We start from the raw sequence: 13,496 nt of genomic DNA on the forward strand, positions 1-13,496 counted from the left end.
GATAGACACGATTATATTTATAACTTTACATCAAAGTATTTACAGCCCTACTGGTAGTTAACATATTTTTTCTTTCTTGCCCAAGTACAAGTTTTCTCCTTGTAGACTTTTAGATCTAGAATGAATAGTTTCTTTTAAAAGTTCTCCATTCAAGATCCAACACCACCCTGTACAATTGCATTAGTATCCCATAATGCAAAGCACACATCCTTATGAACGTGTATAATGCTATGCATTGTGGGAAGGGCCACTATCCAGAGTGGTTTCGAACTTTATTGCAGTCTCATTACTAACATTTAATATTATACGTCTGTTAGGGTGTGTGTGCTTTGGATTTATGGGATACTAAGGCAATTGATGTCAAGTCATTAGCCTCTATATACAAGTAGCCCATTCATGAAGTGACTTCACGCACAAACTTTGTTTGCTTGCACTTGGATAAAGGAGACGAAATCAAGAATATAACTTCTTGGCATCTTTAATTATAGTATAAAACTTTCACCATCTATCTCTAATCCAGAGTATTTTAGTAATAAGGTTTGACACCTTTTAACCTTGTATATGGAAATATGACTTCTGCATTACTTCAACCTGTATCACTTGGTATCACTTCTGGGTCTGGCCCCCAATACGAGACCTCAAGTCTGGTTCCCACCAATGTGCTTTTGAGCTGAAGTGGCAGGGTGAGCCTGTCACTGAGTGGACCTACTGCTGAGTTAAATGAGCCTTCAGGTCATTGTCACTGCCCATTATACATGACTTCACATCAACTGCCTTAGTATCCCAGTCATGAAGGGACTTCGCATGCAAACAATGTTTGCTTACACATGTATAAAGAATGAAACCAAGAAACCATTGTCACTTGTGTATTTGAAAAATTGAAAATCTCCATTTAAAGAAAACCCACTCACACCAAAAGATATCTTCATGCACAATCCTATCACTAACCACCTCAAAAACTTGGCATTATCTCTATGCTAAGAAAATGTGTTCACTCCCTCCTCTGTGAAGAAGAGGATATCGACAATTTCTTCTTACAACCTTTTAGAAAAATGGTTATTCTAAACAGACAGTTAGGAAGCTACTATTTAATCTATCCTCACCATATTGAAGAAAGAAATGATGTAAAAGTCTACATATCTCAACTGCATATCAGCTCAATTTCTCCTAAGTTAGCTAAACTTTTCAGAAAATTTAAAATCAGGACTTCTTTCACTCCTCTGTCCAAGCTCTGTACCTTACTCAGTAACCTAAACAAAAGCATAACAGTTTAAAATATCCCGGTGTTTACCATGTTTGTTGCAATTGAACACACTCTATTTTGGTCACACTGATGAATTATGCCTGGAAGAGCATATGAGAGACATTACATCCTTAATTCTGCTGATATTAATGATGAAAACCACTCACCCAGTCAAGTGGAGCAAAGCAGAGAACGTCTTTAGATGCTATGACAAACTTGAAAGAAGAATTGCGGGAACTAAGATAATCATCCTCAATCCAGTACATCTCAACACTAACCTATCTATAATATCTTTGATTATAAATGCACTGCTATCCAACTTTGCTGTTCACGTGACCATGAACTTGTGCACGCACATACACCAATGGAGTGGTATACGGAATGCATTCAAATGTCAATACGTTGGCATTATAATTTATAGCTATTCTCTTGCAATGTTTGTTTGTATTTCCCCCTCTTATTCATGTAATGCACCCGATGAAGTCTTCTAAGAAGACGAAACTAGTTGTGTGGCTTATTTAAATAAAATATAGTGGTTCTATGTTTTTTATCATTGGGCTTCCAGTCATTTAATCTGCTTCAAATATATATATATATATATATATATATATATATATATATATATATATATATATATATATATATATATCTATATAGACTTCAGGAGAGTTGATGTAATAATAATACTATCATGGCCTTTTAGTTTAAGCTAACATGGAACACAATCTGTTGGTTAAACTCCAAACTGTCAGCTTATCCTCTTTGTTCAGTATCCAGGATAATGTAACTGTAAGAATGTGGACAGTCATATGTTCAAATGGTCCCTTCGACCATTTGAACCTCAGTTACTGCTACCTTCTCAGCAGAAGAGGGTTTTATTCACTAGATGTTCTTGTCTACTTTCTCTCATGATATAGTATATTTTGATTTTTTGAACTCTTGTTCACCTTTCCACCTCTATCATATTCAGGAGTAGACAGAATAATTTATCGCAGTTAGTACATTTGGATGATTTGCAATCTATTTGTGCTCTTTACTGTTTGCATAGATTGCAGACCAATGACAGGCAGTCTAAACATGACCATATTTCTCATATTTAAAAGTAGTGCAAAGGATGTAAAGCCTAACATGGAAATTAAGACACCCTGCTTTCATTAATGTTGGGGTTTAAGGGTGCTAAATTAAGGATGATATTCCTAGTCAGTACCAGGATCCCATCATGAATGCAGGGTGTCTCAATTGCCTTGTTAAGTTTTACATTCTGAATCCTTTGCACTGTATTACCTATCAGATATATGGTCATATTTAAGACTGTCTGTCATGGCTCTGTCACATATTCCTGATGTAAGCAGTAAAGAGCACAAAAATAAAGATTGTAAAAACAGAGATCATCCCATCTACTCTTGAGAATGATGGAGGTGGAAAGATGAGCAAGAGAGTCAAAAGATCAAGAAAGCAAAACATACCATATCAGGAGATGAAGAATAGAAGAACAACATCTAATGGAAAACCCTCTTCCACTGAGAAGGTAGCAGTAAATGTTTTCAAGGGGACAATAGAATTTATGACTGTCCAACTTTTTTAAAATTACATCATCTTTGAATTGGTGTACTTTACCTGCAATCTCAGCAGAGTGAATCAGAGAAAAAAAATAATACGGTTTCCCTCCTATAAACATAAATGATCCCACCACAATCATTTTTGATCCCAAAGATCAAAACGGACGTGCTACCGGAGAGCTCCTGAGAGATTTGTGTTTTTTGTTGATTTATTGGTGTTTTGGATTCAATTTAATGGACTTAAGTGTGTAATTTTGGTATATTATTGGAGCTTTATTAGCGTGGTTAGTGTACTACAGTGTTTTATAACATAATCTATGTCGGGAAGTCGCCGCTAGATGAATTCGTAATGTGTAGTGTTCATGCAAGCTCCAGATAAGATAAGTATCATTTTCAGTTATCGATATAAATTACTTAATATTGTGTAGTTTTGTTTTGTTTGCCTTGCGTATTTTAGTGCGTCTATTTTTGGTGTGTTATAACGTATAATTTGACAAAACACGTTGCAAATAAATATGGCACCTGTGCGAAGGAAAATGGTGGCCAGTAATGAAGGTTCGCCATCGTTATCAAAGAACGGTAGCATAAAAGAAATGAGTCAGTGTACTAGCTGTGAAATGTACGCTTTGCGGAGTGCGGTCGGAGTGTGGTTAGATGATAATAAAGGATTGAATGTGTGTAGAAAATGTAGGGAGAATGAGGAAATGAAGTGTATTTCGGATCGTGAGTGTGATATTTTTGTCGACCTTCAGAATGAAGGAAATAGGGATATGACAAGAAACGGCAAGGTTGTACTTGAAAATTGTGAGAGTGTGAATGTAGAAAGTGTGAATGATAGTATAAATGGTTTCTCAGAGAACAAAAAAGATGAGATAGATGCATTGAGTGAGATCACGTTGTTGAATAGTGCGATAGAAAGAGCAAAACAGCAGTTAGAGTGCATGAACAAAAGTAGACTGAATGAACCAACCAATAATAAAAGGTATGACAGGAAAAATAGACGTATGAATGTGAACATGAACAAAATGAAGGATAGAGTGCTATATGGAGACTCGTTAGTACGAGGTGTGTTAGTAGAGGATTTGACAAAATCGTACCAACCTGGTGCGACCATAAAGGACGTAACTGCATCTATTAAAGAGCAAAAGGAAAGGGTGAAAGAAATGATTGTTGTGGCAGGTACAAATGATTTGAAAGGAGATAAAATGGAAATGATAGAAGACCTGAATGAATTGTTTGAGGTAGCAAAAGAAAAGAGTGAGAGAGTTAGAATGATTAGTCTTTTGCCACGGTATGACAGTGAAATGTTTAAAAGGAGGGCTATAATTGCGAATGACTTTATGCGTGGGTTATGTATGACGAGTGGTGTGGAATTTGTGGATGTGTGGTGTGAGTTCGATGGGCGAAAGGATCTATATAAAATGGATGGCTTGCATTTGAATGGTTAACGGTGTAAGAAGACTTGAGAAAGTGTTGCTGAATGTAGTGGATGTGCAAATTCAGGGAAACTTGATTTGTTAGGGGGGGGGGAGTAGAGATACAGTCCTTATGGAGGCAGTTGAATGTAAGAATGAATATAATATGCCAGAGCAAATAAGGACAACAAATCTGAGTGGGATAGTTAATATATTAGGCATCAAGGTAGGGTTGGGGCTAATGGGGGTCTTAAATTCATGTACACTAATACTAGGAGTATTAGGAACAAGGGGGAAGAGTTTTGGGCTATGGTTGGTACTTCCAGACCACAGGTTATAGGTATTAGTGAAACATGGCTGACTGTAGATGATATAACTAGTGGGATTGAATGTGATGGGTAGAGTGTGTCCAGGAATGACAGAGAGAATAAAATGGGGGGAGGAGTATTGTTGATGATAGCTGATGAGCTCCAGCCAAGGAGAATAGAAGTTGAATTGCAGGATAGAGAAAAGAGCACATTTGAGGCCATTTGGTGTGAGATTGTGGCTAGCAGAACTAAATATACAATTGGGTGCTGCTATAGACCAGGGGATGGAAAAGATGGTGGTGACAGTATGACAAGCAAATAGAAGAAATAGGTGGAAGGAGGGTGATTATTATGGGAGATTTCAACTATGGTCGCATTGATTGGAGTGAGGAGAGGACACACGGGAGGAAGGAACTGGATTTTATGCGGTTATTAAGGGATAACTATCTGCGACAGCATGTAATGGAAAATACTAGGGGTCAGAGAGTGCTTGACCTAGTAATTACATCTGAGGATTTGGCTGTAACAAATATGACCACATTGCCACCAATCGGTAAGAGTGATCATAGGGTCTTAACTTGGGAGGTGGCTAAAGGTGTAGAATTTTCAATTAGGACAGGGTACATGTGGAATTATCGGGCTGGAAAGTATGACAAGCTTAGGAGTTTGATTGGTTCAGTGCCATGGCATGTACAACTGCAAGGACTAGAAGTTGATAGTGCATGGGAGGTAGTTAAGAAGTGCTTGCATGAAGCAATGGCTGACTGTATACCTAGAGTCCGAATAATAAATCAAGTAGGGGTTAAATGGATGAATAACACCATTAAGCTTGCGTTGCAAAAAAAGAAACAACTATGGAGGGAATTTAAGGAGAAGGGTGACCGGCAGGCACATGAACGGTATAAAGCGCAGGCCAGAAGGGTGACGAGTGTGGTAAGAAAAGCAAAAAAGGATTACGAAAGAACATTGGGGCCATGCAGGCTAAAGAGAATCCTAAACAGTTTTTTAGATATGTAGCAAGTAAAAGGAAAAATGTACATGGCAGATTGATTTTAAAGAATGCCGATGGTAGGGAGGTAACTGAATCAGTTGAGATAGTTGAGTGAGCACTTTGCAAAAGTATATCATCCAGGTGGTGACATTGCAGAAACGAATAAACCAGTAGATTATACGGGAATTGTGGTTAATGAAGTGGAGGTGAGTAGTCTATTGCATAACCTCAATGTCAATACATCTGTGGGATTGGATGGTATACCAGCTCGTGTTGTACGAGAAGCAGCTAAAGAATTGTCAGTACCCTTGACCATTTTGTTTAATTTGAGTCTCGGGTCTGGGTTAGTCCCGAGCGGGTGGAAAGAGGGGAAAATAGTTCCACTGCATAAAAGAGGTTCCAAGACTGCTGTTGTAAATTACCGACCGATTAGCATATCAGGAATCATTGTCAAGGTCTTAGAGAAATTAGTCAAGAAAAGAATACAGGATTGGATAGATGAAAATGGGATATTGTATGGGGGACAACATGGTTTTGTGAAGGGTAGATCATGCCTCAGTAACTTGCTCACGTTTTATAACACAGTGACGGCTGAACTGGATAGGGGTAATGGGTTTACAGTGATACTACTGGACCTTGCCAAGGCCTTTGATAGGATACCACATGGAACCCTAATCAGTAAACTGGAGCAGATGGGTATAGATATAGGGTTGGTGAGATGGATAAGAGGGTGGTTGAAGGAGAGATATCAAAGAGTGGTTTATTCAGGAGTGAAGTCTAAAAGACGTCTTGTGACTAGTGGAGTGCCACAGGGCTCTGTTCTTGGACCACTGCTTTTCAATTTGTTCATCAATGATATTGGAAAGGATCTGAGAGGAAGTGTTCACTTGTTTGCTGATGATGCAAAGTTGGGTAGAGCAATTGTGAGTGCACAAGATGTCAAAATTTTACAGGATGATTTGGATAGTTTGGAGGACTGGGCTAGGAAAATGGATGTCAATTTAATGTGGCAAAGTGTAAGGTTATGCACTTTGGGGTGAAAAGAATAGCAGCAGTATATCGCATTGGTGGAATCATACTCCAGGAGATTGATGAGGCCAGGGATTTGGGAGTGTTGGTGGATAGGGAGTTGAAGTTTAGGGGGCACATTGCAAAAGTAACTAAAACAGCTCACCAAATCACTTGGCTTCTGAAAAATACTTTAACATGCAGAGACGAACAAGTTGTTGTTCCTCTGTATCGAGCCTTGATAAGACCCCATCTGGACTTCTGTGCCCAGCTATTGGCACCAGGGTTTCTTCGTGATGGGGAGGAAGTGGAGAGGGTCCAGAGACGAGTGACCAAGATGATAGCAGGTCTGTGGAATGAACCTTATGAGAATAGGTTGAAGATTTGTGGGTTGCAGAAATTGGACAATAGGCGAAGGAGGGGTGATATGATTGAGACATTCAAATTACTGAAGGGTTTTTATAAGATTGATCCAGAAGATATTTTTGAAAATATGACTGGTGGTGGGAGGACTAGGGGCCATGCATGGAAGCTGGGCAAGAGCATGGTTGACAAGGGTGTTAGAGCTAGGTTCTTTGCTTGGAGAGTGGTAAATGAGTGGAATAAGCTTCCAGAGTCTGTTGTGGGTGCTACGACCGTGAATGAGTTCAAGACAAGGTATAATAGATACTGTGTGAATGTGGAATAGTTGTTCTTGACATGATGTTATGGTCTCCCTCGATGAGTCTGTCTACTCCTTGGAGTTTCCCCGAACAACAACAATAATAATAATAATAATAAAGATTTCATCTCACTACATGAAAATTCTTGTGGCAGCCACTCCTTGTTCTTTTAATTCAAAGCAAATCACCTTGTAAGGAACATAGAGGTGGTCCCATTCTGACATACTCCTCTCAAAAAGAAAGAATTAATCTGTGGGGAATTAATGTAATTAGTATTTCCCCCATGTTGTATTAAGAGATACTCTTTTTCTGGAAAGATATTTTAACTAGATATCTCCTGAAAGGATTTTTAACAGACTTTGGGGATTCTGCCAACATTTCCAAACTCTTCTGGATAAAGAGCTAGCAAAGGTTGGTCAATTGGTAGAGCCTCTGCTACTAATGGCACAGGAAAAAAATTAAGCAAGTTTGAGTGCAGTTAGTAGTTGAAAGGAGAAAATTATTCGATGCTGTTCCTCTCCCTCGATGAGTCATTGAACTCCCTGGAGGTATCACATAATAATAATAATAAAAAAGAGAGATGATATTTTTCTGATAAGACACTCACCTGTCAAATGTATTATGAGAAATGATGGTAGAGTTGTAGGTGTCTCTGATGCCTTCTGTTTATTTTTTTGCTATCTGTTGATGTTGCAATTGTTTCTGAACCTGACAACACACACACACACCATTGTGTGTGTGCGTGCGTGCGTGCAGATGCTCACTATGCCATGAGCAATGAATGCATTCTATAGTGGAATGTTAGAGCTACACCCAAATGCCATACCAGCATGCCTTGGACCCTGTTCATGAATCATGGTGAAGGAGATTTACTGCAACACCATTTACCTTTGCAGGAAAGCCCACTAGTCAAATGATCCTGCCAGGCCATCCAAGAGCACCTATTCACCAAAAGCAGTGCAAATCTACCAAGATTCCCCTTTCCTGGATGTCCAAGGGTTGTATGGCATAACAAATATGGCAGTAAAGCATGGATCCCAGCTGGTTGGTTGATTTTGATTTACAGCCAAAGCAACCCAGGCTATGAGGGTAGCCTATATGTATGTGAACTGTGCATGTTCTAATGACCTGTTCTGTGGGATGAAACTGTTCTGGGGGTATTTCCCAGAACCCAAATTTCTTGGAGGGGAAACCCTCCCACCTTCATATGAGGCTAAGTAATTGCAGCATGCAACACAAGAAAACTTTGAGAAAACTTTCAAAACTTTGGAATTATTTTTCAAAACTTTCAAGGACTTTGGACTACTATATATATATTTTTTAAACTTAGATGGTGCCGTATTAGGACTTCAGTCTTGTGTTGCATGCTGCAATTACTTATACTAGCCCCACTGTTACACTGGATTGTGGTTGTCTTGCATTTGTAACAAACTTTGTTTGTGTGCTCTGAAGATGCTGGATATAATACCAGCGAAATATTAGCTTTTAAGTTAATAAATAGTTATTTTCTTATCAATCTGTGTTCGCATCAATACCATTTAAATCTAATTCAACAAGCAAGATAAGTAGTGCTTGAAGAAAGTGAAATTTGAGTTTGTTAAGAAAAGTGGGTTTCGTTTTGCAGACTGGAGATGGAGATGAAAATCAGTGAGGTTGTAATTAAAATGACCTATTCGTAAAGTGAATGTAGTAGGTTTAGGAAGCTTAGCCTTTTGTCTGCATATAATTATTTTCATAATCATTGTAAAAGTAACTGAGATGAATTTGGTAGGGACTTTATGAAATATACAGTAACAGATTCTGTAATAAGTTATACAAATGGAGATTTTTACCTTAACCTCTGCAAATTATAGGTCAGCAGATCACAGATCTGCAAATCATAGGTACCCCCCCCCCCCCCCACATACAACTACTGACTTCCTTCAAGCACACCTAGCAGAACTGTGACAGTGCAAAATTATTTGCTAGCTGATTCTGGAAGACTCTTAAAGTGTTAAGTTTGATCCAGTATACTATCTAGCACTGATGTGTAGAACATTTATTTTAAGGGTACAGCTTGAAATGTTGAATCTCATCATGATGTCTCATACAATTCTGACATCACTCATACCAAATACTACAAGAAATGGAAAAGAAGAGTTTTAGATAACATCAAGTTTCCAGTTAAATGGATTTCGCTGTCTGATATAACACAACTTTGGCTCTGCTAGGTGATGTTACATAGTACCACTGAGGTTTCCTATGAGGGATGTGAATGCCACACTTCAGTTACTGCCTACATTAGTTTACTCTTAAACAATTTGATTAGACAATCTTCAATCTGATGTTTTAACACTGTTGGCTGTGTGATAACATATTCAGGACATAAATGAAGGTGAGCTTTTTTCCAGTGTATATTTCTGTGGTAGCCAAAAAACAGTTTCATTAGCCTTTTAAGACTTATTGCTATGAAAGTTTTGCTCTAAACACTGAAATCAACCAATCTACCTTGGCTACCTTCAGGAGAGAATGTTTCCAGTTCATTTTTAGTGCTTATCAGATATAACTGGAGATTTATAATTACTAAATGTTCTTTACCATATTAACTAAATTATTTATATAGCATGCATAAAAAAATTGCACTCAAATTTTTTGTTGACATACATTACTGTTAAATAATATATATTTTACCTTCTAGAGCTATCAGATCTACAGGATCAGATCTCTCTTCTGATGGATCGATTTCATTCAACAATGTAAGTGTTTTACATATCTTTTCCTAAAAATGAGGTATAGTTTTAAATCAGAAAACATTCTTTACTTACGGTAATGAAATCTATTTGAGCTCAAAATAATACTGGAATATTTAAAAGTCAAAAATCACAATACAATTGATCAGGCAAATCAAAATGTCATTAAATTTGAAGCAGAACGGTTAAGAAATGTTTTAAGACGAATAGTAGCAGCAATTCTTTATTTATCTGAACATAATTTAGCTTTTAGAGGTAATTTTGATACTTTGTACACAGCCCATAATGGTAATTTTTTTGGAATCATAGAATTAAGTCGAGTTAAGCTAGTCTAGAAAACGTGTTTTTAAAGTTAAATATAGTGTGGCTTTTTGTCACAAATTGTGCTAAAATTGTGCATCGGTTAGAAACAAGTGTCCTTCAGTGGTATTATTGTTTAGAACTGTGTTGTATATATTGTGTTTTCACTGCCGTTTGTTTCACTATATCAACGTGTAAAGATGGCGTCCAACAAGAAACGTACGTCAGCGGCGCGCAGGACTTCTACTACTACACGAAAGGTTGGCTCAGCGTTAGATTTTTCGCAATGGATGCGTTGCGGAAACTGCTACATGTATGCACCGAAAAATGTGAAGGATCTGTGGTCGGTCTGGCAAAATGAAAGGAAAGAAAATGTCGACGTATGTGAGAAGTGTCGGGATAGGCTGGAGCGTTTAGGAATGGAAGCTGACATCAGGACCGTAGCGGAAGAACTTCGGCGGGAGTTTATGAAAATGAAAAATGACCTTCATCTTCTTCATGAGGAAGTGGAAGTGATCGGTAAGGAGATACTGGAAGTTAAAGCTGAGTTTAATGTGTTAAACAGAGAAATTAGGACTATAGAGATTACTTTAGCTGAAGTAACTAGAACAGGATTACATATGGGTGAGTCTTTGGTGAATGATTCAGTAATAAATAGTATGGGAGTGATTGGGAGTCAACATAATAAAACCACAAGTGGCCAAGAAGAAATGAGATGTAGTGAGAGTGGGGGGGTAAGTAATAGAGAGTTGAGTAATGAAGCTGGGAGAGTCATGCTGAATAGTGTAGAGAATGAGTCCATGAGTGTGAACTTGAATGAAGTTAATAGTGGTAAAATATATGGTGATTCTATGATTAAGGGTATGGAGAGTGGTATGCATGAGGAGTGCTTGGCTGATGGTACAATAGAAAGAGTGGCTTTAGCAATAAAGAGAGGGCATGAAACAGACAAGATGATAGTTATGGTGGGTACGAATGACCTGAGAGGTAGTATAAATTGGGTAGGAAAAGATTTAAGAACATTATTAGATATTGTGAAGAGGAAAAGTGTCAATGGGAGAATAGTGTGTGTGCTGCCTCGTTTTGACAATTACGAGTTAAGTAGACGAGCAATGATAATGAATGATACGATTGCAAGAATGTGCAGAAAAAGAGGTCTGGAGTTTGTTGATGTTTGGAGTGTGTTTGAAGGAAAAAGGCAGTTGTATGCTAGAGATGGACTGCATCTTAACATGGAAGGACATAAGAGATTGAAGAAGTTATTGTTTTCTGAACAGGTTGAAGTTATTGGGCAGGGAAACTAATATTGAAAAGGTTGAGTGTAAGAGAGAGAAACTTTAGCACTGATTGTGTATTTATTGATCCTTATAGGCAGAATAAATTGCAGAAGAGAGGGGAAAAAAATCGGCATAGGACTACGGTAGTTAGTGACTTATATATCAGTTCTAAAGCCGGTACAAGATCTAGAGGGAATCTGCAATTTTTGTATACCAATGCTAGAAGCATTAGAAATAAGAGAGAAGAATTTTTGGCATTAGTCAGTGAAATCTCACCAAAAGTTGTAGGCATTAGTGAAACTTGGCTGTCAGCAGAAGATGTGGTCACTGGAATTGAATGTGATGGGTACAGTATTTTCAGGGAGGATAGAGAAGATAGAACAGGAGGAGGAGTACTGTTGATGATAGCTGATGTGTTGCAGCCAAAGAAAGTAGTATATCATGATGATAGACATGTGAATGAGAGTTCATTTGAGGCAGTCTGGTGCGAAATAGTGACCAACGCAACCAAATATACAGTTGGATGCTGCTATAGGCCAGGGAGTACAGGGGGAGATATTGAATTCATGCATCAGCAACTTAGTGCAATGAGTGAAGGCTTAGTGATTATTATGGGGGATTTTAATTATGGTGATATCAATTGGAAGGAGGAAATATCACGTAACAAAAAGGAAATGGAGTTCATACATCTGCTACGAGATAATTACTTGAAACAGCACGTAACTGAAGGGACACGTGGTGTGAGTGTTGGACCTGGTTATTGGTTCAGAGGTTATATGCATAAGTAAGGTGTTCTCGTTACCTCCAGTTGGTGAAAGCGATCATGTGGTATTGACTTGGGAGGTTGCAAAATCTGTGGATTTTTCTATTAAGAAGGGGTATGTACGGAACTACAGGTTAGGCAATTATAACAAGCTTCGGAGTGAGCTTGCAGCCATCCCATGGCAGAACATATTGCAAGGGAAAGATGTTAGCAGTGCTTGGGATAAAATCAGCGGGTATCTGAGGAAAGCAATATCAGATTGTGTCCCCATGGTCAGGAGGTCAAACAAGGCAGGCATTAGATGGATGAGCAGTAGTATCAAGCTTGAACTACAAAAAAAGAAAATGTTATGGAGAATTTACAAGGAGAAGGGCGATCAGGACACCCATGAGCAGTACAAGGCTCAAGCTAGGAAGGTTACCAGCATAGTAAGAAAAGCTAAATCAGATTATGAGAAGACCTTAGCCAAAGAGATCAAGGGTAATCCCAAAGAGTTCTTCCGCTATGTGGCAAGTAAGAGGAAGAATGACTTCGGAAGGATAACCTTAGTGGGTGCTGATGGTATTGAGGTGACAAAATCAGATGTAATAGTCGAGTTACTGAGTGATCACTTCTCAAAAGTCTATCACCCAAGTGAGGATATCTCTATACCTATAGCAATACCTAATGTGAGAATTGAAGCTAAAGAATCAGAGGTATTAAATATATTGCGAAACTTAAATGCAAACACTGCGGTAGGCTTAGATGGAATATCAGCTCGGGTGTTGCGTGAATGTGCAAATGAATTGTCAACCCCTCTTACCTGGATATTTAATTTAAGTTTGAACTCTGGTATGGTCCCTAGGGAGTGGAAGTTAGGCAAAGTGGTTCCTTTGCATAAGGGTGGCTCTAAAACTGCAGTATTGAATTACAGACCAATCACCATCTCAGGAGTAGTGGTAAAAGTATTGGAAAAGTTGGTTAAAGACAAAATTCAAGAATGGGTGGATCAGGATATGATACTCTATAGAGGCCAACATGGTTTTGTTAAAGGTAGATCCTGCCTTAGCAATCTATTAACTATCCATAATAGAATAACATCAGAGTTGGACAAAGGAACTGGCTACACAGTGGTACTTCTGGATTTTGCTAAGGCTTTTGACAGGATACCCCATAGAACACTGTTACGCAAATTGGAGCAGATGGGAATGGATATTAAATTGGTGATATGGATAGGAGAATGGCTCAGGGAGAGATACCAT

The 13,496-nt window shown here is 38.3% G+C and overlaps 1 protein-coding gene across 1 annotated transcript in view; it reads right to left on the reverse strand.

Annotated features, from left to right (window-relative positions):
* Nucleotides 1-13,496, reverse strand: part of LOC150107048 (signal transducing adapter molecule 2-like) — a 387,379-nt gene that overhangs the window by 135,834 nt on the left and 238,049 nt on the right. The window contains exon 10 of the mRNA XM_090392915.1: nt 9,857-9,944. Coding sequence (XP_090249041.1) covers nt 9,857-9,944 — 88 coding nt within the window. The remainder of the gene's footprint in view (nt 1-9,856; nt 9,945-13,496) is intronic.

The sequence above is a fragment of the Typopeltis vanoorti genome, chromosome 5 (genome assembly GCF_054136105.1).
Source record: "Typopeltis vanoorti isolate ZY-2024b chromosome 5, IOZ_Tvanoo_1.0, whole genome shotgun sequence".
In the NCBI taxonomy this organism is placed as follows: domain Eukaryota; kingdom Metazoa; phylum Arthropoda; class Arachnida; order Uropygi; family Thelyphonidae; genus Typopeltis; species Typopeltis vanoorti.